This window comes from Eschrichtius robustus, chromosome 20 (assembly GCF_028021215.1).
Source record: "Eschrichtius robustus isolate mEscRob2 chromosome 20, mEscRob2.pri, whole genome shotgun sequence".
Taxonomy (NCBI): domain Eukaryota; kingdom Metazoa; phylum Chordata; class Mammalia; order Artiodactyla; family Eschrichtiidae; genus Eschrichtius; species Eschrichtius robustus.
Window position 1 is genome coordinate 1,852,006 of NC_090843.1, and position 27,558 is coordinate 1,879,563.

Below are 27,558 nucleotides of genomic sequence, written 5' to 3' on the forward strand. Positions count from 1 at the left end.
ATGGTTTTTTACTCTCTCCTCCCATTGCCAGGGGCCTGGTGCGTCCTTTCCACTTTTGGAAAGCAAAGTTGGGAAGTGTTTATGTGCAAACAAGCCCGCAGTAGCGAAGTAAACTCTTGTGTAGTTAGTTACGCCAATGGCAGAAATGGGACCAGATCTCCCCAATTTCAGGTTCTGCTCTGTTGTCACCGTGCTGTGTGACCTCATAAGAAGTAAAATACCACAAGCCAGACACCTAACCAATTTTTTTTCACATTGTTTATAGAAGAGCTTATAAGATTAAACTTCCTTTCAACCTCTTTTCTATTCAAGTTGGGCCATCTGGGGTTGCTCAAAGTCAGAGAAATCACAGTGCTTTGCTTTAGCACCAAAAAAAAAAAAAAAAAAGAGAGACTCAATATATAGAAAAGCACTTGCTACCAGTTGAGCCACTGGAAAAAAAAAAAAAAGCATCGTGAGGGAATTCTCTGGCGGTTCAGTGGTTAGGACTCCGTGCTTTTGCCGCCAAGGGCCCGGGCCAGGGAACTAAGATCCCACAAGCTGTGTGCGGTCTGGTGCGGGTGAGGGGGGAGGCATCATGAAAAAAAAGTCTACTGGAAAATAGGTTAAGTTAAAACAAATTCCACACCAGCAGTATGTTCAAACTCACAGCATTCCGTTCGCATTCAGTCTCCCTGTATCTGCAGGAGGATTGGTTCCAGGACCTGCCCCTGCCCCCAGTACCAAAATCTGTGGATGCTCAAGTCCCTGATATAAGATGGTGTAGTATTTGTATATTACCTATGCACATCCTCCAGTATACCTTAAATCATCCATAGATCACTTATAATACCGGATACAATATAAATAGTTGTAAGTACAATGTAAATGCTATTTAAATAGTTGCCAGGAGTGTGGGAAATTCAAGTTTTGCTTTTTGGAACTTTGTGGAAGTTTTTTTTTCCCAAATGTTTTCAGTCCTCGGTTGGCTCCTCAGATGTGGAACCAGCAGTTACGGAAGACTGACGTACCTACCCTAGTGGTGATTTCTTCCCACTGTTTGTTTAGTCTCTGATGGATTTATGTTTTCTTCCTCAGAGCTGACCTGCCCATATAGGACCTTACTGCCCTTTGAGACCCATCTCAGATGTTGGACCAGCGGAGTTTTTTTTAACAAATTTATTTATTTAGTTTATTTTTGGCTGCGTTGGGTCTTCGTTGCTGTGCGGGGCTTTCTCCACTTGCGGCGAGCGGGGGCCACTCTTCATTGTGGTGCACCGGCTTCTCATCGTGGTGGCTTCTCTTGTTATGGAGCATGGGCTCTAGGTGCGCGGGCTTCAGTAGCTGTGGCATGTGGGCTCAGTAGTTGTGGCTCATGGGCTCTAGAGCGCAGGCTCAGCAGTTGTGGTGCACGGGCTTAGTTGCTCTGCGGCATGTGGGATCTTCCTGGACCAGGGCTCGAACCCGTGTCCCCTGCATTGGCAGGCGGATTCTTAACCACTGCGCCACCAGGGAAGTCCCTGGACCAGCAGGGCTTTTTTTTTTTTTTTTTTTAACATCTTCATTGGAGTAAAATTGCTTTACAATGGTGTATTAGTGTCTGCTATATAACAAAGTGAATCAGCTCTACATATACATATATCCCCATATCTCCTCCCTCTTGCGTCTCCCTCCCACCCTCCCTATCCCACCCCTCTAGGTGGCCACGAAGCACTGAGCTGATCTCCCTGTGCTATGCGGCTGCTTCCCACTAGCTATCCATTTTACATTTGGTAGTGTATATATGTCCATGCCACTCTCTCACTTCGTCCCAGCTTACCCTTCCCCCTCCCCATGTCCTCAAGTCCGTTGTGTACATCTGCATCATTATTCTTGTCCTGCCCCTAGGTTCTTCATAACCTTTTTTTTTTTTTAGATTCCATATATATGTGTTAGCATATGGTATTTGTTTTTCTTTTTCTGACTTTACTCTGTATGACAGACTCTAGGTCCATCCACCTCACTACAAATAATTCAATTTTGTTTCTTTTTATGGCTGAGTAATATTCCATTGCCACATCTTCTTTATCCATTCATCTGTTGATGGACATTTAGGTTGCTTCCATGACCTGGCTATTGTAAATAGTGCTGCAGTGAACATTGGGGTGCTTGTGTCTTTTTGAATTACGGTTTTCTCGGGGTATACGCCCAGTAGTGGGATTGCTGGCTCATATGGTAATTCTATTTTTAGTTCTTTAAGGAACCTCCATACTGTTCTCCATAGTGGCTGTATCAATTTACATTCCCACCAACAGTGCAAGAGGGTTCCCTTTTCTCCACACCCTCTCCAGCATTTGTTGTTTGTAGATTTTCTGATGATGCCCATTCTGACTGGTGTGAGGTGATACCTCATTGTAGTTTTGATTTACATTTCTCTAATAATTAGTGATGTTGGGCAGCTTTTCATGTGCTTCTTGGCCATCTTTATGTCTTCTTTGGAGAAATGTCTATTTAGGTCTTCTGCCCATTTTTGGATTGGGTTGTTTGTTTTTTTAATATTGAGCTGCATGAGCTGTTTATATATTTTGGAGATTAATCCTTTGTCCAATGATTCATTTGCAAATATTTTCTCCCATTCTGAGGGTTGTCTTTTCGTCTTGTTTATGGTTTCCTTTGATGTGCAAAAGCTTTTAAGTTTCATTAGGTCCCATTTGTTTATTTTTGTTTTTATTTCCATTACTCTAGGAGGTGGATCAAAAAAGATCTTGCTGTGATTTATGTCAAAGAGTGTTCTTCCTATGTCTTCCTCTAAGAGTTATATAGTGTCCAGTCTTACATTTAGGTCTCTAATCCCTTTTGAGTTTATTTTTGTGTATGGTGTTAGGGAGTGTTCTAATTTCATTCTTTTACATGTAGCTGTCCAGTTTTCCCAGCACCACTTATTGAAGAGACTGTCTTTTCTCCATTGTATATCCTTGCCTCTTTTGTCATAGATTAGTTGAGCATAGGTGCATGGGTTTATCTCTGGGCTTTCTATCCTGTTCCATTGATCTATATCTCTGTTTTTGTGCCAGTACCATATTGTCTTGATTACTGTAGCTTTGCAGTATAGTCTGAAGTCAGGGAGTCTGATTCCTCCAGCTCCATTTTTTTCCCTGAAGACTGCTTTGGCTATTCGGGGTCTTTTGTGTCTCCATACAAATTTTAAGATATTTTGTTCTAGTCCTGTAAAAAATGCCATTGGTAATTTGATAGGGACTGCATTGAATCTGTAGATTGCTTTGGGGGTAGTATAGTCATTTTCAGAGTATTGATTCTTCCAATCCAAGAACACGGTATATCTCTCCATCTGTTTGTATCATCTTTAATTTCTTTCATCAGTGTCTTATAGTTTTCTGCATACAGGTGTTTTGTCTCCCTAGGTAGGTTTATTCCTAGGTATTTTATTCTTTTTGTTGCAGTGGTAAATGGGAGTGTTTCCTTAATTTTTCTTTCAGATTTTTCATCATTAGTGTATAGGAATGCAAGAGATTTCTGTGCATTAATTTTGTATCCTGCAACTTTACCAAATTCATTGATTAGCTCTAGTACTTTTCTGGTAGCATCTTTAGGATTCTCTATGTATAGTATCGTGTCATCTGCAAACACTGACAGTTTTACTTCTTCTTTTGCAATTTGTATTCCTTTTATTTCTTTTTCTTCTCTGATTGCCATGGGTGGGACTTCCAGAACTATGTTGAATAAAAGTGGTGAGAGTGGACATCCTTGTCTTGTTTCTGATCTTAGAGGAAATGCTTTCAGTTTTTCACCATTGAGAATGATGTTTGCTCTGGGTTTGTCATATATGGCCTTTATTATGTTGAAGTAGGTTCCCTCTATGCCCACTTTCTGGAGAGTTTTTATCATAAATGGGTGTTGACTTTTGTCAGAAGCTTTTTCTGCATCTATTGAGATGATCATATGGTTTTTATTCTTCAATTTCTTAATATGGTGTATCACATTGATTGATTTGCATATATTGAAGAATCCTTGCACCCCTGGGATAAATCCCACTTGATCATGGTGTATGATCCTTTTCATGTGTTGTTGGATTCTGTTTGCTAGTATTTTGTTGAGGATTTTTGCATCTATGTTCATCAGTGATATTGGTCTGTAATTTTCTTTTTTTGTAGTATCTGTCTGGTTTTGGAATCAGGGTGATAGTGGCCTCGTGGAATGAGTCTGTGAGTTTTCCTTCCTCTGCAATTTTTTGGAAGAGTTTGAGAAGGATGGCTGTTAGCTTTTCTCTAAATGTTTGATAGAATTCACCTGTGAAGCCATCTGGTCCTGGACTTTTGTTTGTTGGAAGATTTTTAATCACAGTTTCAACTTCATTCCTTGTGATTGGTCTGTTCATATTTTCTATTTCTTCCTGGTTCAGTCTTGGAAGGTTATACCTTTCTAAGAATTTGTCCATTTCTTCCAGGTTGTCCATTTTATTGGCATAGAGTTGCTTGTAGTATTCGCTTAGGATGCTTTGTATTTCTGTGGTGTCTGTTGTAACTTCTCCTTTTTCATTTCTAATTGTATTGATTTGAGTCCTCTCCCTCTTTTTCTTGATGAGTCTAGCTAATGGTTTATCAATTTTGTTTATCTTCTCAAAGAACCAGCTTTTAGTTTTATTGATCTTTGCTATTGTTTTCTTTGTTTCTATTTCATTTATTTCTGCTCTGATCTTTATGATTTCTTTCCTTCTGCTAACTTTGGGTTTTGTTTGTTCTTCTCTAGTTCCTTTAGGTGTAAGGTTAGATTGTTTATTTGAGATTTTTCTTGTTTCTTGAGGTAGGCTTGTATAGCTATAAACTTCCCTCTTAGAACTGCTTTTGCTGCATCCCATAGGTTTTGGATCATCGTGTTTTCATTGTCATTTGTCTCTAGGTATTTTTTGATTTCCTCTTTGCTTTCTTCAGTGATCTCTTGGTTATTTAATAACGTATTGTTTAGCCTCCATGTGTTTGTGTTTTTTATGGTTTTTTTCCCTGTAATTGATTTCTAATCTCATAGTGTTGTGGTCAGAAAAGATGCTTGATATGATTTCAATTTTCTTAAATTTACTGAGGCTTGATTTGTGACCCAAGATGTGATCTATCCTGGAGAATGTTCCGTGCACACTTGAGAAGCAAGTGTAATCTGCTGTTTTTGGATGGAATGTCCTATAAATATCAATTAAATCTATCTGGTCTATTGTGCCATTTAAAGCTTGTGTTTCCTTATTAATTTTCTGTTTGGATTATCTGTCCATTGGTGTAAGTGAGGTGTTAAAAGTCCCCCACTATTACTGTGTTACTGTCGATTTCCTCTTTTAGAGCTGTTAGCAGTTGCCTTATGTATTGAGGTGCTCCTATGTTGGGTGCATATATATTTATAATTGTTATATCTTCTTCTTGGATTGATCCCTTGATCATAACGTAGTGTCCTTCCTTGTCTCTTGTAACATTCTTTATTTTAAAATCTATTTTATCTGATATGAGTATTGCTACTCCAGCTTTCTTTTGATTTCCACTTGCATGGAATATCTTTTTCCATCCCCTCACTTTCAGTCTGTATGTGTCCCTGGGTCTGAAGTGGGTCTCTTGTAGACAGCATATATATGGGTCTTGTTTTTGTATCCATTCAGCAAGCCTGTGTCTTTTGGTTGGAGCATTTAACCCATTCACGTTTAAGGTAATTATTGATATGTACGTTCCTATTACCATTTTCTTAATTGTTTTGGGTTTGTGTTTGTAGGTCCTTTTCTTCTCTTGTGTTTCCCACTTAGAGAAGTTCCTTTAGCATTTGTTGTAGAGCTGGTTTGGTGGTGCTGAATTCTCTTAGCTTTTGCTTGTCTGTAAAGCTTTTGATTTCTCCATCGAATCTGAATGAGATTCTTGCTGGGTAGAGTAATCTTGGTTGTAGGTTCTTCCCTGTCATCACTTTAAGTATATCATGCCACTCCCTTCTGGCTTGAGATTGTCCTCAATTCTTTTCATTCTTTTTTCTTTACTCTGCTCTGCGGTAGCTATTTCCACTATTTTATCTTCCAAGTCACTTATCTGTTCTTCTGCCTCAGTTAGTCTGCTATTGATTCCTTGTAGAGAATTTTTAATTTCACTTATTGTGTTGTTCATCATTGTTTGTTTGCTCCTTAGTTCTTCTAGGTCCTTGTTAAACATTTCTTGTATTTTCTCCATTCTATTTCCAAGATTTTGGATCATCTTTACTGTCACTACTCTGAATTCTTTTCCAGGTAGACTGCCTATTTCCTCTTCATTTGTTAGGTCTGGTGGGTTTTTACCTTGCTCCTTCATCTGCTGTGTGTTTCTCTGTCTTCTCATTTTGCTTAACTTACTGTGTTTGGGGTCTCCTTTTCGCAGGCTGCAGGTTTGTAGTTCCCGTTGTTTTTGGTGTCTGCCCCCAGTGGGTAAGGTTGGTTTAGTGGGTTGTGTACGCTTCCTGGTGGAGGGGACTGGTGCCTGTGTTCTGGTGGATGAGGCTGGATCTTGTCTTTCTGGTGGCAGGACCACATCTGGTGGTGTGTTTTGGGGTGTCTGTGACCTTATTATGATTTTAGGCAGCCTCTCTGATGATGGGTGGGGTTGTGTTCCTGTCTTGCTAGTTGTTTGGTATGGGGTGTCCAGCCCTGTAGCTTGCTGGTCATTGAGTGGAGCTGGGTCTTAGCGTTGAGATGGAGATCTCTGGGAGGGCTTTCGCTGTTTGATATTACATGGCGCTGGGAGGTCTCTGGTGGACCAGTGTCCTGAACTCTGCTCTCCCGCCTCAAGAGGCACAGGCCTGACACGGGGCCAGAGCACCAAGACCCGTCAGCCACACGGCTCAGAAGAAAAGGGAGAAAGAAAGAAAGAAAGAAAAAAATAAAATAAAGTTATTAAAATAAAAAAGTTTAAAAATTATTAAAAATAAAAAAATTAAAAAGTAATAAAAGAAAGAAAGAAGAGAGCAACCAAACCAAAAAACAAATCCACCAATGATAACAAGCACTAAACACTATACTAAAAAAAACCAAAACAAAACAAAAAACGGACAGACAGAACCCTAGGACAAATGGTAAAAGCAAAGCTATACAGACAAAATCACACAAAGAAGCATACATATACACACTCACAAAAAGAGAAAACGGAAAAAGAAATAGAAATATAAAAAAAAAAAGGAAGAGTGCAACCAAATCAATAAACAAATCTACCTATGATAATAAACTCTAAATACTAAACTAAGATAAACATAAAACCAGAAACAAATTAGATGCAGAAAGCAAACCCCAAGTCTACAGTTGCTCCCAAAGTCCATTGCCTCAATTTTGGGATGATTCGTTGTCTATTCAGGTATTCCCCAGATGCAGGGCACATCAAGTTGATTGTGGAGATTTAATCCGCTGCTCCTGAGGCTGCTGGGAGAGATTTCCCTTTCTCTTCTTTGTTCGTACAGCTCCTGGGGTTCAGCTTTGGATTTGGCCTCTCCTCTGCATGTAGGTCGCCTGAGGGCAGACAGGACGGGGTTAAAGGAGCAGCTGATTAGGGGGCTCTGGCTCACTCAGGCAGGGGAGAGGGAGGGGTACGGAGTGCGGAGCGAGCCTGGGACCAGCAGGTTTTGAGCACAGTGCTTTCAGGCCGTCCAGCTGCTTCATAGAAGCACCAGACTCTTGAGTGTAATCGTAAATAGGTACCATTTTTTTTTTTTTGCTCTTGAAAAAGTCAATGAAAAATGAGGCACTCATTAACTCATCCCTTCAGCAGTATTCTTGGAGCATCACCTACAATGTGCCAGGCCCTGCTCGAAGCCTTGGGAATATAGTGGCGAACAAAACACTGCTATGCCTTAATGATAATAAGTGAGTAAACAATACTTTTATAACATCAGAGTAAAGGGGTAGAAACAAGTGTTGTTTTGGATAGGATATTCAGGCATGCCTCCTCAGGGGGGTGACTTTTGCGGGGGGGGGGACCAAATTGAAGGCTCATGTCATGTGCACATCTCAGGGAAGCGGGACCAGGCAAAGGGAACCACGGATGCCAAGGCCTGAGGCGTGTGATTTCAAGGAACAATAATAAAGCTGGTGCAGTGAGAGCCGGGCAGAAAGTACTAGGCTCAGGCATGTGGTCGTGTACGTTCATGCTTTAAAAGGATTGTTGCAAGGCTTCTGTCTGGAAAACGAAGGCCAGGGTGGGCTGGGGTACATGTGTGGCGAGAGCGGAAGTGGGCAAACCTGCTGGAAGACGATTGCAGTGATCGAGCGAAGATGACATTGACTCGGATCAGGGCTGCTGGCAGAGTTGGCAAAGGCAGTCAGGTTCTGGATATATTTAGAAAGCAGAGCCAGTAGGATGTGGGGAGGAGGATCAAGGCTTCTGCTGAGAGACAGGTTAAGGTGGCGTTGCTGCTCTCACACAGTTGGGAGATGCGCGGTGAAGTCGGGACTTAGCAAGAGAGTCCCCAGTGTAGAGAAGGTAAGGTTTGGGTCGAATTCTAGGGGAGTAAGTTGCTAGGATGGTCAGCGTGCTTGTTCTCTTCCTGAGTTGCTGGAAAGGTAGATAAATAATGTAAATTCATGGCCACAATTTGTTATTTTTTCCCCATAACCTTGGGTGAGCTATATTTTAAAAGCCTTTATAGATAAAGTGTTCTGGGGTATCAGTTTTGCTGTCCCATTTCCCCTCTAGGAGATCCATAGTCACTGTGGTCATTGTGATTTGGCCGTGAGAGTTTTTCGTTCGTGAAAAACGAAATTTTGCAAGTTCCTGACCTTGGCACTTCTCTTGTTCAGCACCCTCAGGTGGTCATGACGGACACTGAACACCAGGGGGAGCTGGTTCCCTTACTTATGCAACAGAGTCTGGCCCACCTGTTGGAGACTGTAGGCCTCCCGTGTATTAACCATAAACCTGAAACCCAGGACAGCTTCTCTTTTTGCAGTGAGGTGTATACTCATAGGAGTGATCTTTTAGCGTGTACCATGTCTGAATTGTCTTTAAATTGGTCGTTTTAATTAACACTCATAACCATTTAAAATTTTAAGGGCAGTGGCTTCTAAACTCTAAGTGTATTAGTGAGCCCCATATCTGGGAGCTTTTAAAAATAAGGATTCATGGGACTTCTTTGGTGGCCTAGTGGTTAGGACGTGGCGCTATCACTGCCGTGGGCTGGGTTCAATCCTGGTCGGGGAACTGGATCCCAGAAGCTTTGTGGTGCGTTGCGGCCAAGAAGAGAAAAAAAAAAAGAAAGAAAGAAAGGATTCATGATCATTTCTGATTTAGAATATTTGAAAAGTAGAGAAATCTAAATGTAATAAATACCTCAAGTGACTTGAATGGATGACTCGGCCATGGAACTCTGAGTTAGAATCTATATTTTATCACCAGGTATTGAGCTAAAGGAAAGGCAAATAAATGTGCAAAAGCTACCCTACACATTATTAGAGTGGAAAATTGATAACCTGGTTAAAAAGCTTGGAAACATTGTTATCTGTTAAGGATGCGTTTGTCTTAAAAGAACACATGATCTTATCTCATTTTTACAACTGGAATGATTTTATTTTGGGAAGGGAAGTGGTCTACATTTGTAGTGAAATTACTTCATCAGTAACGTGGAAGCCAAATCTCTTTAATCAAGGCAATGAAACCTGATAATGTGCTAGCAGCTGTTTGATCTTTCCTATCTTTGGCACCTGTGATCTAAGGCTCACTTTGACCACGATGATCCTTTCCCATCAGTTAGGACAGCTAGTTTACAGTTTTGCTACTGGTGGTACCTGTCCGATCAGTGTCCCAGGTGCGTGGAGCAGGCCCGCAGGCCCAATCCGGTCCACTGCCGATTCTTCTTGACCTCCTGCAAACTAATAATGGCTTTTACATTTTTATGTGGCTGAAAAAAATCAACAATATTTCATAGTATGTGAAAACTCTATGGAATTCAAATTTCAGTATCCATAAACTTTTATTTAGACAGCCATGCTCATTCATTTACATTTTGTCTATGGCTGTTTGCGCCCTACAGAGGCGGAGCTGAATAGTTGTGACCAAGCCTGTGTGGCCCGCAAAGCCTTAAATAGTTACCATCTGGACCTTTGCAGAAAAAGTTTTTGCAGACCCCTGGCATGGGAAGTCCGTGCTGTTTACTTACAGGTTAGAGCAGTTCTTAGGCCTGTTCTGTAACCACGTATGGTTAGTCTTAACTATTTTCACTTATTACTTTTGATAGGCTGAGCTATCTCTCTGTGGCCACCAGGATATCATTTCATTCATTTATTTATTTTTAAATTTTTTGCCATGCTGTGTGGCATGTGGGATCTTAGTTCCCCAACCAGAGATCGAACCCGTGCCCCACTGCATTGGGAGTGTGGAGTCTTAACCATTGGACCACCAGGGAAGTCTTCATTCATTTATTTTTCATTTATGAAATAATGATGTTCAACTAACACGTCTTGGAAACGTTTATGCGTCTCCAGTGCAGTTAAAAGATTTTGCACAAAAGGTTTTAAAAACGTTATTTGACATGAATCTTACTTGAGTTTTTATAACTTTAACTGGATCCAACAATGAACGCCAAGGAGTCAATAAAAAACCGCATCACTCTCTTTAAATAAAAAAGCCATATATTTATTGCAAATCTAGAAGTACCAGAATGTCACAGAATACAGAACAAATCAGCAATCCTGTTTTCGTTTTCTGCCAAACATTTAAAACCTTGATTACTGACATACTGAAATTGGCATACATTTTTTTTTCCATGCAATTAACAGAATGGACGTCTTGAGCAGATCGCTCTGAAACCAGATATAAATACTAAATTGTATTGAACATTCATAGTAAAAAATGCTGTAAAGTGCTGAAGTCATGAAGTCTGCAAAAGTGCCACAAGCTCCAAGTCCTTCTCTGGTAGTGACAGAGATTTGCTACATCCAACTTGTTCTAGGTGTGTCTGTTTTTGACAGACACGGTGTCATTTCCTCCCCAGCTCCTCCCCAGAGTTTTACAGATTGTCCTATTTCTATGGCTGATCAAACACTATACAAAAACGTAGCAGGTGGTGATGAACTATGCCACTTTCATTTCAGTGCAGAGAAATATTCAAGCTTGTGTGTACCTGTAACCAAACTAGGCAAACTAGGCTTGTTATATTTTTTTTCCCCCTGAGTTGTCATAAATTAACAGTAAATGAATAAAGATGGAGCAGCAGTACTGACCGTCACCTGTAAAGTGAGATTCAGGACATTATGAGTACGTAGCCAACCTGTTAACCCTCATACTTGCCCTTTTACAGAAAAATGTGCACATGAGAAATACTATACATGTAATGTAACTCCAAAAAAAAAAAAACAGTGACCAGTTACCCCGATAACTCTGGTAACATAGAGCAATCAAGGTTTATATGATATAACTCATGATGGTAAAATAAATGTCTCTGCTGTCCCACGTGAAATACAGAAATGCTTCAACGGTGAGATTAAAAAAAAAAAATCAGAAATGCTTCAACAATTCAATGAAATATAATTCTGATCAAAGAAGATCCTCAAGTATTCTTAGGTGATAAAACAAACCACTTAAAAAAGCTACGGCGATTTATTTGCTCCTCATCGTTGTGGCCCCCTTTAAATGACGCACGTCGTCTTTCATCAAACTGAAGAATCCTTACAACTTGGCCTTTTACGAGAGTCACTTTACAAGTTAAGAAGTATTCTTTCAGGCATGTAAAGGATTGCAGAAAGGGGGTAAAAATTCTGCTTATGTCTCAGATTTTCTTTCTTTTGATCACTTTATTCATTCTAGAATAACTTAATAATAAATAGTGGTTTAAATTAAAGACACTACAATCACATATTTCTGAATAATTAAAAGGAATAGGAAACACATTTTTGAATGCTGTGCTGTGTATTCTGTATTGAAATACTTCTGGTAGTGACTGGCCATAAAAAGAAGTGGTCATCTTCACATTTATGAAGTTCAAGTTACATATATTTTTAAAATTTCCGTTTACTAGCCAAATGTTTGGTCTCAAACTGTACTTCATTTCCATGAACTATGTGGAAAATTCAGAGGCCCTAATTTGTTAATGGAAACCTCAGTATTTTTCAAAGGGTTTTAAACAATTTGTTCATATTTCTGAAAATGAGAAATGTTTTAAATGATGTAAGATTCTTTTTGGAATGGCCAATTTCATTTCAATGGCCTTGGCCAGATGTCCTTTTCCAAGATAGTAGTTTATCACATGTGAGAGCTCTTAAAACCACTTTGCCAATTCATGTCACTCTTTTAAAAGCGGAATGCGAACCCGAGAGTCCTGTGCATCTTCGTATTGCTACTGAATACAGCCAGGTTGATGTACGGAAAGGGTGTTCAGTGGTTTTTGTTTTGGCTTAAAAAACAAGCGAAAAGGAAAACTTACAAGAAAAAAAAGAAGGATGTTGGTAGTGGTGTTCACGCATACATTCCCTTTAGAGTGTAGTCTGGAAAGCGGGTGGGTGGTCCACGTCTCTGCTGCCCTGGGTCCCCTGTCCCCCACCCTCTGCAGCCCCCAGGGAGGCTGGTGTGAATGACAAGCGTGTCACACGGGCTCCGTTTTCATAGGAGCTCTGTGCTCAGTCTTCCCCAGGTCCATTTCAAGAAAGTCTTCTGGGATGTCTTGTAAAGCTTTCGCACGGTGACTCTCGGCCTTCCCTTCCCCGGCTCGGGGCCGGCGGCACAGCCCCCTTTTACAGGGTCTCACGAGGGCGAGGCACACAGCGGCCACCAGCATCCCAGCCGCGCAGGAGTAGAAGGCTCTGCTGTAGATCCTGCTCTGGTCCACCAGCAGCCCTGCGGGAACATCGGCACGTTAGCCACGAAGACCCCACCCCCCGGCTCCCCCAGACTCAGCCACTTCTCAGGCTCTCTGCCTTCCTTGTTCTGTCTGGGGTTTTTTTGTTTGTTTTTTTTTTTTTAAGAAAAAAACACGTGGAAGGTAGGAGTCTTTTCTAGACGGGAGAGAAGATGTAGACAAACATACAGCCTACTTAGCACCTGAGAAAATTCTGTCACTCAGATGTTCTTCGTGGGCTGATCTGTCCTAGTTGACAATCTAAAACTTGGGAACGGTGAGATGCCCACTTCTTTGGAAAGCTGACATCCTCTCCTAAGAGGAAAGAGCTCTATTATTTTCACTCGAGTTCACTTCAGGTATCTTTTCACATGGAGTAAGATTTCTAATCACAATAACCTCAAGGACTTATTTCAGGGCTAAGATGTAAAACAAACCTATGTCCTTCCTACAGGGAAATATTCTGTAGTGATGAGTGAAGTTCTCTGCAGAGTGCAGCTCTAGGTTCAGTTCCCTAAAACCCCTCCCTAGGAGGGAAGCTGGCTTACGGAAGACCCTTGGTTCTGTTATCCCAAAAGTCAGAGGGTAATGAGGTCAGAAATCCAAGTGTTCCCCCCGCCAAGCATTTTTCAAGGCCAACTGGTAGAAAAAGCCCGGGCAGCTTGGTCTGCAGACCCAGGTTCTAATCCTGACTTGGTCACTGATTTACCATTGGGCTGTAGGCTGACATTCTCTGGCTTTCACTTTCCTCATATTTAAGTCAAGAGAGGTGGCTCGGGTAATCTCTATCCCAACACCTCTAAAATTCTCTGCAAGTATAAAAATCAATAGTTTTTTTTCTCATTCGACTCAAATAGGAAGCTGGCATTAATAAAAGGACAGCATCCTACAGGTGGAATCTAAACTGTGACACAGATGAACTCATCTACGAAACAGAAACAGACTCACAGACTTGTGGTTGAGAGGACAGACTTGTGGTTGCCAAGGGGGAGGGGGATGGGGGAGGGATGGAGTGGGAGTTTGGGGTGAGCAGGTGCAAACTCTTAGATACAGGACGGACAAACAACAAGCTCCTCCTGTAGAGCACAGGGAAGTATATTCAATATCCTGGGATAGACCATCATGGAAAAGTAAAGTATTGTAAAAGGATAGCAGACAAGGGTTTTACTTTGTGTATTTAACTTACCTGCAAGGGGCGGTCCAGCCAGTCCCGCGATGCTCTGGAAGAAGACGTAGACGCCAGCCGCTGAAGACATCTTCTCGATTCCCACAACGTCGTCCTCAGCGAGCAGTGGGATGTGGGTCCCTGCCACCGTCCCGACCATAATCCCGGAAAACACGCTGCAGGACATGAGACCCCAGAATTCAGTGGCAAAAGTGAAGGCGAACAGGGACACGGTCAGTAAGACGACGCAGATGAGCTCGATGTAGATCTTGCGGATGGGCTCTCTGTTCAGGACCAGCCCAGCCCCGATCCTCCCGAACACTTCTGCGATCGCCATCGCGGACAATAAGAGAGCAGCGCGGTCCCGGTCCAGGCCCAGACTGAGGCCCAAGGGGATGATGTACAAGGACGGGGCGAAGAACCCCAGGGTGACGAAGAGACCGAAAAACGCGTAGCAGATAAAACTTTTCTCTTTCAAAACGGAGAAGTCCAGCAGCGGGGCCTTCTGGCAGCCGGGCGTGGAGCCGGGCTGGCCCAGGATCTGCTGCAGGTCGGCCGTGGGCTCGAGCTCTACGGTCGTGTGACCAGGCACGTTTTTAGGTGAGGTAGTTAGTTCTACTCCTGAGTCAATGGAATCTATCGAGGTGCGGGTTTTCTCGTTCTCAAGCATGTATTGCGCTTCTTTCCGATTTTCGTGGGCGGTGGTTTTGGGGGTCCCGGGTCCTCTGATGATGATGGGTCTGAGCAGCGCCCCGCAGACCACGAGGTTGAGCTGCAGGAGGCCCACGAAGAGGAGGCTGTATCTCCAGCCGATGGTCTCCTTCAGGGCCGTGATGGCTTGGGTGGGCAGGAGCGAAGGAGAAAGAAAAGCCAAGGTCAGAAACGAACTCCAGACCGGGGGGTGGGGGAGTGGGGTGGGGGGAGAAGAGCGAGAAGAAACGCGGACTGGGAAACAGGTAAACAAAAGTTACTCGGCCGTGGGAATGCAGTCGACAGGCACTACCCTTTCTTCTAGGTTTGGGGGCTGTTAGGACTCGAGAAGGAGGAAGATGCACGTTTTCAGCCCAGGCCTCTGAAAGAGCTCTGGTGGGTGCCTTCCGCCAGGCAGAGACTCAAGAGATGAACTAAGTCCGTGACCCTCGTCGAGGTTCGGCAGACAGCCGTCTGCGGGCCAAATCCAACCCCCGCTGCCTGTTCTGGATGATAAACCTTGACTAGAACACAGCCGAGATCATTCTTTAATGTCGTCCACGGCTGCTTCTGTGCTGTCACCACAGAGATGAGTGGATCCGACAAGGACTTGTCCATGAAGCCTGAAATATTTCCTCTCTGGCCTCTTCAAAATAGAATTTCCACCCTCTGAGCTAGATCGTTCTCCATCCACTCCTTCAACCCTTAGTGGTAACAGATGAAGGAGAAGATAAACTAAGAATCTAAAAGCTCATAGGATTATCCTGGAATTAAGACAGTTATTTTGTGGCTACAGTACAGTCCTGTGCAGTAACTATATTGCCACAGTTCTCCGCTTTCTACTTTGTGGAATGTTCTAACTACCTTCCTGCCAGCCCAGAGGCAGCCCGGAGGGGAGGACTGGACCCTGGCTGGGGTCCTCTGGGGGTTGAGGGGTGTCAGGCCAGAGGGGGCTTCAAGCCCCCTAGTGACGATAGGATAACGCAGGCCCCACGAGACCTTCAGGAATTTTCGTCATCATCCCACAGAGGTGAAATGATGTTCATTAGAATTTCATTTCACTAGATTCTCATTCTCTGAGAGCTGACAGTCAGGTATAAGAGACATGGTAAGTTGGTTCCCTAGAAAGAAGATCAGCTTAGCAAGACAGCCCCGAATTCCGGGGCAGGGGGTCTCCATTTACCTTTGTAGCATGCTTTGCTCACACTTCTTTTCCCCCTGTTAATATGGAAAGCTCAGAATTGCAAAGTCTTTCAGGCTTGGGTATTTCAAAGTGCTTTCCCCGCCTCTGGCAATGATCGGTCTGCTCTTCTTTTCTCCAATTCACGTTCCTTGAGTGCCTGCCTACCAGGTGCCAGGGATGTGCTAGGGAACAAAGCCGACCAAGATGCAGTTTCTACCTTCAGGGCGTTCACACGCCACTGATTCTCCCCTCAATGTTTTGTTCTGAAAAATTTCAAACGGACGGAAAAGTGCGAAGAATGATACCTGCCTGCCTGCCCGCACTTCAGTGAATTTCAACAGTTAACGTTTTCCTCTGTCTGCCTATTTATAGGCAAGCATACATTAATTTTTCTGAACTATCTGAAAAGCTTCAGACATGACATGTCACCCCGAAATACTACTACATGTATCTCCTTTGAACAAATCTGCCGTGATCCACTGACACATTCACCAAGAAACGGCAGAGTAAGAGGTTAATCTGTCTCCAAGGTGATTTGTCTACCACTGGCTAGTGAAATTCACAGGTTCTCGTTAAGATAGGGAAATAAACCAGGGATAAAAATCTCCCTGTGAGATTATCCACACACGGTTAACGGTTAACGAAAGGGACTTTACTAGCACAATTTAAAGCCGCAGTGAATATGGCTCTTTTGACCAAGGAGAGAAATAGAATAATAGGAACAATCCGAAATCATTAAATCATCTATTTTGGAATGGCTGTTTCAAGCCTTACCACTGAATATGTGCCATTGTATATTCCTATTTATGTAAACTTGGACCAGTATGAAAATGTTTGAATTCCTAAAATCGGGGTTAGGGAAGACAGAGCCTGAAAATGTGCTGGAGAAGAGAAGACAATTAACCTTTCCTTCTGCACGCAGTCGAAGCTGTCAATCTATTAACTGACGGTTGGCAAAAATTAGTGTAGCAAGAAGAGCTAGTTCACGTGAACACGTAGACCGTAGTCATCCACTTACCTGGTGCAAAAGCAAACATAGCGAAACATTCTCCTGTAGAAGCAACAGCCGTGACCACAGAGCGTCTTCTGTCAAAGTACTGTGACAGAATGGTGACAGTTGGGAGAAAGCTAAAGCAGTATCCCAGACCTGTGATGGAAAGTCAAAAACGATAGAAAGGACCACATCCTCATTGATGCCAGAAGAATGCATTCAAAGATCTGGGATTTTTGTGTTCATATTTAAAATGATAAGTTCTGGGAGCCCAGAAATTCATTCTGGAAAATAGTGCTGTAGCAAAAAAAAAAAAAAAAAAAAAAACAGGTTTCATCAGAGGTCTGGAGAAACTGCAAGAGCTGTTTTGGAAAGCTAGGAGTTAAAAAAACAAACAAACCTGTTTTCTTTTTTTTTCCCCTACTTTTCTGCAATTTTTTTCCCCCCAAATTTATATAATCCACAATGGACAGAACTCTTATCGAATATAGTTTTTATACATGACTTCTATTTGGAAATAAATGAGTTTTGGTATGTGTAGAAATATATGAAAAGATTTAAAGTGTTTTGAAAGGGAAAAAAGTTTTCTCAGACCCCTAAGAATAAGTCCAGCACAGACCCCTCCCCTACAGCTCAGGATCCTCACAGCCCGACTTGGGAAATCTCAGCTAAAGAAATTCAAACCTTACTTTGTGAAAATGATGTCTTTTGGCTGCAAACTATCACAAAAGAGAAGTTCTCTTTCTCATTGGTAAATATTAAAAAAAAAAAAAAAAAATCAGAAAGTCCTGGGCATTGAGAAGAGGTTCCCAGGGGAATACCCTGGAGCCCATACAGCCCAGTTCAAAACGACTGATCTGGGACATTATTAATTTTAAAGAAAAAAAGAGAAAGGGAGAAAGAAATACACTTTGGATTTTATTAATTTTAAAGAAAAAAAGAGAAAGGGAGAAAAAAATACACTTTGGATTTGATTCCCTCCCCCCCCTCCCTTGTTCTAGAAGCTAAGTCTCTGGAGAATGAGGGAGCCCAGGAGAAGTGCTTACCAGAGATGATGCCGATGGCAATGTACATGTGGTAGACCTTCTGTGAGAAGGAGGCGATCACCATGCCCACGCTGACCAGCAGCCCCCCGACCATCACCACCAGACGGTGTCCAAACCCAATGCTCAGGACAGTGGACACAGGAGCTGCAGAAAGAGCAAAACGGGGTCTCAGCTCCCAGAGGCAAAAGCCTTAGCCTCCCTAGGACTCCTTTTTTAAAAAAATTTTTTAGCATCTTTATTGGAGTTTAATTGCTTTACAATGGTGTGTTAGTTTCTGCTGTATAGCAGAGTGAATCAGCTCTACATATACCCTAAGATTCCATCTTGTTTAATTTTACATTTTCTAACGTTTAGTGAAGTGTAGTTGGTTTACCACGTTGTGTTAGTTTCGGGCGTACAGCCGAGTGATTCAGTTATACATACGTGTATATGCACCCGTGTTTTAAAAATATTCTTTTCCCGTATGGTTTATCCCAGGATGTGGAATGCAGTTCCCTGTGCTACACAGTGGGGCCTTGCTGTTTCTCCATCCTGTATACACTCATTGGCACCTGCTCACCCCACCCTCCCTCCCCATCCCTCCCCCTCCTCCTTGGGAACCACACGTCTGTTCTCTGTGTCCGTGAGTCCATGGTAAGATTCCATCTTTTAAGCCTTGAACATGGAGGTGATGATGTAAGATACAGAATACATTTTGTGCAATGGTTCCTTAAGTCAGTTCAGGACTTATTTTACTATTTGCACAAGCTGGACAATATATTTTGGGGGCTCCTTGAAGAGAAATCAAGAGTCATAGTATAAAACATATCTTTCGTCTCCGATGAAAGATTTTGACTCACCAGGAGCCCCTATAAAATTGGATATGCATTAAATTTATGTTATTCTGTAATAAAAATGGGCTTTTCCTGTGATTGTACGAGCCTTTTTTTTTTTTTTTCTATACTCGCTGCTTTGGATTCTTTTTTAAAAGGCTCCGTTTAGGGTCAAATTCCAGCTAAGTTCCATTTGACTTTTTTGCAAGTGGTATGAAAGTATGGTGAATTCTGTTATGCATACCAAAAGGAGGCTAGCTATGGGATAGATAGTTCAAAGTGGCTGATGAATTACAGTTGGCGTAGCTTCTGTGCTCTGTATCCTCCAGGACCTTTAAATCTGGAAGATGAGCTTCCTAGTTAGATGCTACTTAGGCTCCCACTGATACTGCCTTGAGTACAATGAGATAAGGGAACCCTCCAGAGTTGGGGGGAGGAAGAATTTTGTTGGGGTTGGTGCATACCTATCTCTTATGTGAGTTGAATGTAAACTAATATATTAATATAGCGAATAATGAAATCACTAGGATCATTTTTAGGCAGTGTGTACCTCAAGGCATTAATGACTAGAATAACAGCATGAAGAACAATTATCTTCTGGTATAATAGTATTAGCTGGAAATTTCTTGTTGACTATATTATCTTTGGTTAGAAAACGGCTAAAAGTTCAGCTTTGGGATTTTCGTTTTATTTTGGTTACCAAATGTAAAATTTTGGTTCTAATTCATGTAAGTTATCTTTCCATGAAAGTAAACATCCTGCCAATTAAGAAATTAAGTATCTTAATACTCAAACCGGAACTAGGAGTACTTCCATGAACCGTGTAGGAGAGGGTATCAGGGCTAACGGGAGAAATTCTGACTTTACCCGGTAGCAAAGAACAATGGAGCTACCTTTGTGAGACAGTATAGGGCTGAAAACTAAGTACCTTTAAAGACAGGCTTAGAAAACTTCAGAGGCAATGGTTCCATGACAGGATATTAGGGTAAAGTTAGGGAAGCTGAAGTTCAGCCCCGTTAACTGTCAGCGGTGAGTTCAATGGCCTTGCTTTCTCAGAAGACCCTGGCGCGGCCCCTGACAGATGGATGAACCGTCATGAGACCTCAGAGATGTGTTGAATTAGGTCTGAATGGGACCAAGTGAAAATTAGTATGTTAAGAATTATACTACAACCCCATTCATCTGATGCTGTTGGATCTGGGAGCTGGGCAGACTGATTAGCCAGTGAAGTCCTTTAGGGAAACAGGTGTTTGGAATTCAGAATATCCTCTCTGGACAATATGGGTAGTTTTCCCATATACCCTTTTACACCTTCCATCTTTCTTCTTCATGTAGCCACATTTTCATGTTCCCAACCTGTTTCCTCAGCTTGTTTTTACGAGATCAGGACCCAGGATGCCAAGAACTTTTAATGCTGCTTCTTTAGGAAATGACCACATTCCCATTGAACCGGGGTTTGCTATTGTCCTCAAAATAATCTACAGTATCCTAAGAGAGTGCATACAGTAGGTGTTTAACACATGTGCATTAAATGAAGGCAGTCAAGTCTGGCAAGCAGACTTTTTCCTTCAGCGCCTCTTACATAATTAGGCAGACTGAAAGAGGCATATGCTTATATAGCTCTTAAGCTGGAAGATGTACTAACCTGTAAATGTTAAGACAAACACACAAATGGATATTATCCATGAGATCCTGCTATTGGATTCATCAAAACTGTCCATTAAGTCATTGAAGAAGACACCAAATGACTTGATGATGCCATAGGTGAAGACTTCAACGAAGAAAAAAGAAACAGCTACCACCCAGCCCCATCCTCCATCAGGCACTTGAGTATAAACATTGGCTCTGGAACAAAGCTGTGATTTCTTTTGGGGCATTCTTAATCTAAAAGAAAAAGTTAAAAAAAAAAAAAATTAGACCAGCAATGGCATGAGGGTGGATGATTCTAATACTCAACATAACAGATGAGAACTACTTACTACCTTTCTTAGGTTGATGAATATTTAAATCATGTGCAGTTAGTATAAAGTCTTTGAATAATAGTATCTATCTATCTATACATCTGTGTCATCTTTTATCTATCATCACATTTATATCATTATCTGTCTCTGTCATCTATCATTTTATCTATCCATCTTTATCTATCTATCTATCTATCTATCTATCTATCTATCTATCTAATGAACTAACTATGTTTGTATTGTATATGGAGCCCCTAAAGATTCTGGGAAGGAAGACTTCCAAGCTATGGCAGTTAAATGGAAAAACTAACCAAAAAAAACAAAGAATCTGGGCAGAATATTTAGAGGCACTTTGGAGGACAAAGAATGGCCACCAGACCAAGGATCAGTGCTGACCTTGAACCTGAAGACAAGTTAGGTAAAGGAAGATTGAATTGACCGTAAGGAATGTGGATCAGAAATGAAGCCTAGGAAGAGAGAGGCTCAGAGGCCACCTTGCAGGGGCAGCTAAGTGCTGGAGACGTCCTGTATCTCTGCTTGATGCCCCTGGTCATTCAGACCATCCTACTTCCTACTCAGCAACATTCTGATTATGGTCTGGGGTCCCATATGGCTGTACCTACGGGAACGGAATGTGGCTACAAATTAAAATTTGGGGATTCTGTCTTCTGGGTGTTGGTTTAGCATGAATGAGTTCCTCAAAGTCAGTCACCACGTGGTATATGAGAAATGGAATTTCTCCACACAGGACCAGTACTCTAGGATATAGTGACCAAATAAGGCACTACCAATTTGCGGGGTCTGGACAGCCAGGGAACTTAAACCAAGTTACTCCTGACCTCGCTATGCTTTTCCATTCAGGTTGCAACAAACATCAGAACATCAGATCCCTGTGCCGTATTGCCACTAAGGGGAAACAATATTTAACACTGGAGGCAGGGTCGTTTAAGGCTTCTGCGGCGGGCTTAAGCGCATAAAACGCGGACATTTTCAAAACCTCTGCAATTACATACACTTTGAAATAGTGATGTGTGTTTTTAACCCAACTAAAAATTAATACCTATAAATAACAAATGAGTCTGTGGTCTCCGCGCTCTTAATGGCAACGCACCTTGAGTTTAAGAATTCTCTACCATTATGCAGTTGTATCCAGGTGAACTTTCAGGATGCGTGGGTGGCCTAGCCTCGAGTTGTCGTGCTCACATACTAAGGCAGGTTTTATTGAAAATGGAGAGCAATTGAGAAATAACAGGACAAAACCTCATCTAGCCAGTAGACTTTCCAGTTTCTGATACGGGGATCCAGTATTCGGAACCTGCTCTGAGAATCTTACAAAGCAGCAAATCTGACCTAATTTCATATTATTCAGCCTATTGATAGCATGGTAGCCTAGTACTCTGAAAGGACTGTATACTCACTTTTTACTCTCTGTTGGCTACTTGGTTGCATAAATAGGGCATAAGATGCCTTAAGACGCTATGCTCCCTGCAGCAAAGGCCTCTGCATTTTGATGTGTGTCAACGTGTCATGCCTGAGAGCTGAGGGCAAAGGCGGGAAGAGCACTTAAGTGGCTCTGGGTGTAGGGTAACAATTACACACCAGTTTGTCATTCATGTTCCCAACACGGAAAGCGGCTGATTTAACATGGGAACCCCGAGCCCTCCAGCAGCTGAGGCTTTTCCCAAGTCCCCTCCTCCGTTAAGACTTTCAAAGTTTGCTCCCAAGATGAGGCAGCTGGGGCAGAGGAGCCGACAACGGTAGTGGGCTTAAGATTGAGAAGGAAAAAAAAAAAAGTACACGCCAGTGTTGGCTTTGGAACCGTGTTCAGCCCTAGGGAGCGGGGTAGGAGGGAAGGAGGGGGAGTGCGGGGGGGAGTCCCCAGCTCAGGTCACCCTCCCATCTCGCCCCCCCTACTGGGCCACTCCTTTGAGCTTCGCCTTGGAAGCCCAAGGCTCCTTCACTGGTCTCTCAACTGTCTGGCACGATCGATCTTTCTGGAATGCTGCATCGTCATGACATTGTTCTGCTCGGACTTTTTCAGTGGCCTTCCTCTTTCTGAAGGACAGAATCCACGAGCTCAGCTTGACTTTCAGAGTCCTTCCTAATTGGAAGCCCCTGCCCCCCACGGATCTCGGCAGCCTTCATTCTTCCTGCTCTGTCACTTGCCTGGCCAGCCACCTTGCCTGTGGCCATGCCCCTTCCCAAGGCTGGAGGCCCCCCTCCAGCTGGCGCCCACGAGGGCCTGCTCCGTCACACCCTCCTGCTCTGTAGGCTTCCTCTGATCCGCTCAACCAACCGAAGGAGCCCTCGTCACGTGACAGGCACCCCTTAATAACGGAGTACTGTTTACTTGCATGCGTTTATCCTATTTGCTCAGTTAAACTGTAAGCTCACGGAAAACAAATCTGGGGCCTATTTCTCTTTGCATCCCTTCCCCCCCGCCCCAGGTACCTTGCACACAGCTTTAATTAATTCTTTCCAACAAAGTAACTGCTGGGTGCCAGGGCCTACGCTAGGGGGGACAGTGAAAATAGAGAGATGGCCTCTGCCTCCATGGATGAAATTGTTTGTTGATGATAATGATAAGGAACCTTAAGACTGAAATCCCATCACGTTTTAAAACCATTCAGCCATGTCCTCCCGGAGCTCAGGACATTTCTGACAAGCAGTGGCGACTAAGTCCAAGGCCACATTGGCACGATCTGACACAGAAGGGTGCCCATAAGATCTTAGCATTTTAAGAGAGGGCTTGGGGCCAACCTGAATAAAAACACATTGGGCTAAAATTGATAAAGGCCCCAAAGAGACAAACAGAAGCCCTCTCTAGCCTAAAATCACTGCAGGACCAAGACACAGAATCTTTCTGTTGGGTTGCATTTTAGAGGATCAAGACCAGACTGCAGTTTTTGTACAAAGACGAGGTTTCCTACTATCAGAAGGCCCTGGGTGAGGCCAGCGCTTCAGTTCTGGTGATGGGTGCCCATCTCTCTCTTTCTTTGCCTGTTGCCGTTGGTGGTTTGAATGTGCAAGATGGGTGGGGCTGGAGGCCCCGGGGTGGGTGGAGTTAGAATTACAGAACGTTACAACCAAAATGGGATTTGGAGCCCATCTGGGTCCATCTCCTCTTTGTAAAATCCCACTCATTTTGCAAAATGGGGAAACCGACCCCCAGAGAGGGGAAGGGACTGGACCGAAATGGTCCAGCATCTGATCTCCTGTCTCCCCGGGGCCCCGCTGTATTAGGATGCAGAACAACATTCTGAAGCCCAGGGAGGGGACGTTTCCTATAGAGATTGTGAGGACTCTTTCACCACGTCACTGTGTGACCCGGAGAAAGTCACTGCACCTCTCTGGGCCAGAGTGCCTCACTCGTCAAATGAAGAGGTTGGCTTTGGGAATCCTTAAAGCTCCCCCAGCTTTGGCAGCTGACACTTCGGTATTCAGCACTGAGTTCTCAACCACCTGATTGCTCAGGTTAAACCTACTGGCCCAAGGAGAGCTGGGAGCCGGGAGGAAAAGTGCAAGTGCCAGGTGGTTCTTGCAGACGTGGGTGTAAAGGAGCCGGACGTTGGTTAGATCCGATCTAGGACAGCTGGCTCGAAGATGGCAGCTGTCTGACTGCTTTCCTTCTGTTTACTCTCTGAGCTCCTTCTGGGTGTTCAATTCCTTTGTTTCTTTAAACTTTACATCTGGGCTACTCCCCTGGAGCTAGATCCAAATATAACTCTCACCTGCATTCTTAGGTTTGGGGAGGACAGCTTTTTTATTGTTTTACTGGGATCATCATAAAAGAAAGATGACACCCCAGAACCCACTGATACTCCCAAGTTTACGCCTTCATCATCCTAAAGCATCCTATGCCCTGGTATATTGAGCTTTGAAGATCACAGTACAGAATGATAATAGAAGAACCGGGTTTCTGTAACATACGGTTGAGGACGCCTTGCACACAGGGCAGTCGCCAGCTCTTTCCAGACCCAGTGCCTGGCAGTGTGTCTGGCACATAGTATGTGCTCAATAAAAGTTCACTAAACAAAGTATTCGTCTTGGGGCGCTCCTGAAGCAATGCACGGCTCTAGCCTCCTAAAACCCAGTCATCAAGTGAGGAAGTCCCTGCTTGCAGAATAAATCCTTCCCCTGGACTCTTTCCTTTCCGCCATCCCCTCAGCAGGCCGACTGGCTTAACTAACGGGTTGGCCTCTACAAACGAAAGAGAGAAAGGCCTGTGGCTTCAAAGGCTCTAAGAATTCCAGAACATGGAAATAATCTGTTTTGGTTTTATGGGCATGTGAATTTCTCTGACGTGACGGGATGGGATATTCGTTTTACTGTGTGGGGATATAGCCAAGCGAGGAGCGACCCCACAGCCTTGGGAGAATCACCTTGCTCCTTGATTTTCAGTGTCAAGAGGTGAACAAGGGAGTTGAACTAGACGGAGGTGATCTCAGATCTCTGCCTGCCCTAAAAATCTACATTTCTCTGATAGCCTTTGACCCCCACTTGCTCCAAGTTACCCTTTCATCTTTCTCAATTCATTTTTGAGTCCTTTGACGCAAGGTCCACAGGTCTGTCTTCGTGAGGCCCTTGTGCGTTATGTGTTGAATTTCTATTTACCATTAACTGGCTGCACACTCATGGGGAAATGACTTTGTTCCTAAGTTTCATCCTCTAAAAGCAGGGGTGAGACACGGAGGTCTGGAGGGTAAAATGCTGCGATTCGGAACGGGGGGTTCCTGGCAGCCATGTCGCCTTCCCCCTAATGTTCTCCCAAAGGAAGCAGAACGGACAAAATGCACTGGGTCGTTTGGAGTGATTTCCTATGAGCATTTGGTTGTCTAATCTTAAATAAACGAGAATCCTGCCAAGGCTTGGGAATCTGCTATAGCTGGGACTCCCTCTGCGATTTGATTTCTTGAGAAAAGCTGTCCCCTGGAGGCACGAAGGACGCAAAATACTGGACGTGATAGACCGTCAGCGTGCCAGTCCAGGGTCAGGTCAGAGCAGGGTTCAAAACGCAGGCTCTGGGTGGGCAGCGGTGGCAGCTGCTGGTGTGGCTGGTGTGAACAAAGCCTCAGCGAGCCACTGCCAATCGCCATTCTTCTTAAAGGCGTAGCCTGGAGAACAGCTTTCGACAAGTTGTTTCCAGCCCTGGTTGTCAAAACCAGTCTGTATTTAGGTGAAGCTCACTTCAGTTCTCTATTTAAAAAAAAAAACAAAAAACAAAACCCCCAAACCTAACCTGGACGGCAGCCTCAGCTGCTCTGAATCCCTGGAGAGCACCGATTCACCCCCTTTTACAAGATCGTGATGTAGAAACCTAACCCCTAATTTAAGTGTCGTCCTCAGGAGTTCCACCGAGCAAAGTCCTTTTTGGGAAACCACAGAAGGAGAACTCAGGGTTGGTGGGTCTCATAGAGAAGGAGCTTTTCCACTTGGCTGCACTGTTTATATACATACTGGAACTATCTTGGACACTCTTAATGATGAGAAGAGGTATTTCTGTATCCACCAGGCAGGATGTATTGTTGATCGCCCCCCCCCCCCCCCCCAGTGACAGGGACTGGTGCTTGGACATGGGGAGATGCATCACTTCGAGATCTCTGCATAGCACTTGGGATTGTTTTTGCAAACAAGACCCTCCACCCAATCCACTTAGTATGATTTGCAAAATAATAAGATTACCGAGAAATCCCATTCCCCGGGGTAGAAACCGTCTCCTTTGAGAAAGAGCTGGCTCGGTTTGTCTATAACCGTGCAAACAAAACCAGCTTCCAGGATGACAAGGTGTCATTGCTTGCTCTTCCCCGGTTGGTTCCGGGGAGCTTTTCTCTAAGACTGACGCCCCCCGTGTTTGGTGACATGTTACATGCCACCTAACAAACTTCTATCACCTGTCTGCTGGGAGAGTGTGGCGGTCTAGTTTAAAAAAGAAACAGAAGGAAATAACCCATTTCCTCTGCAAAACCATCCTCCCTGGCCACAGCGCCGCTCAGCTACCCGGGCGCTTTCCCGTGGTTGGCAGCCCTGGGAACCTTGGAAGTTGAGCGGGACCAGCCGTCAGCCGCTGACGGCCCTGACGGTCAAGGTGGACGAGCTGCTCTCGGCGGGGACATGCCTGCCTCCCCGTCGGCCGCCCCGGGTGCGTGTGTCAGGCGGGGGGAGGCCGGGAACCCCGCTTTCCCTGGCGCTGTCTGCGGGGTCGCCCTGCGCGCGCGCGCGAGCCTGGGGACGGTACCTCTGACATTTCGCTCCTGTGACGCGCGGGCAACTTCATGCGGAAAATCCATGCAGGGGGCTCAGCGCGGCGCCCCCCTCGCCCGACAGCCCGGAGCCCCTCGCCTGGGCCGGGGGGCACCCAAAGGCCAAACCTGCCTTTACGTGTTTTCCGGACACCGACTGTACCCGGGCCACCGACAGGCAACTCTCGGCTGCCCGCACTGGTGAGAGCGCGCCATCCCGGTGGCCCCGGGCATTCCCAACTGTCAGAGAAGATTCGGGGGAATAACCTATCCAAAATGTTAAGCAGTTAAGTGGTTTCCTCTTCCTCCCTCCAACCTACCCCCCCACCAGCCCCCAAAAGCTCCCAACATAGCTTAAAAATAAAAAAACCACCCACACCCCACCATCAAACTTTTAAACATGTAAAATGATAAAACCAACTCACCAAGTTAGAAGGGAAGAGAATAAACCCCAAAAGGCTCCCAATAAGGCGGAGACCAGGCCGCCCCCTCCTTATAAGCCGCTCGGGAACACAAGAGAGGATTAACCCCTTAGGGCGTGGGCCCGAGCCTAGGGCAAGTTGGCTCCGGCGGGCGAGCCCCGGGCGCCCGCCCCGCCGCGCCCGGCTCCGGCCCCCCGCCCGCTCCCGCGCCTCGGGCCCCCGCGCCGCGCCCCCCGCCCCCCTCCCCGCCGCCCGCGCCGCGCCGC

General features: G+C 44.2%; 2 protein-coding genes across 5 annotated transcripts in view; one reads left to right on the top strand and one right to left on the bottom strand.

Annotated features, from left to right (window-relative positions):
• Positions 1 to 27,558, top strand: part of ARSG (arylsulfatase G) — a 118,655-nt gene that overhangs the window by 1,044 nt on the left and 90,053 nt on the right. The window contains exon 1 of one of the 4 annotated variants that reach the window (XM_068530578.1): positions 7,744 to 7,822. The exons of the other annotated variants lie outside the window; for them this stretch is intronic. The gene's annotated coding sequence lies outside the window, so the exon portion shown is untranslated. Of the gene's footprint in view, positions 1 to 7,743; positions 7,823 to 27,558 lie in introns of those variants that run through there. 4 annotated transcript variants of the gene reach the window in all.
• SLC16A6 (solute carrier family 16 member 6) lies at positions 10,590 to 27,435 on the bottom strand. The gene is made up of 6 exons (XM_068530580.1): positions 27,296 to 27,435; positions 20,316 to 20,554; positions 17,859 to 18,002; positions 16,840 to 16,968; positions 13,970 to 14,785; positions 10,590 to 12,782 (listed from the first exon to the last, which is right to left on the bottom strand). The coding sequence occupies exons 2-6, from the start codon at positions 20,545 to 20,547 to the stop codon at positions 12,532 to 12,534; spliced, it is 1,572 nt and encodes a 523-aa protein (XP_068386681.1). The 5' UTR covers positions 20,548 to 20,554; positions 27,296 to 27,435; the 3' UTR covers positions 10,590 to 12,531.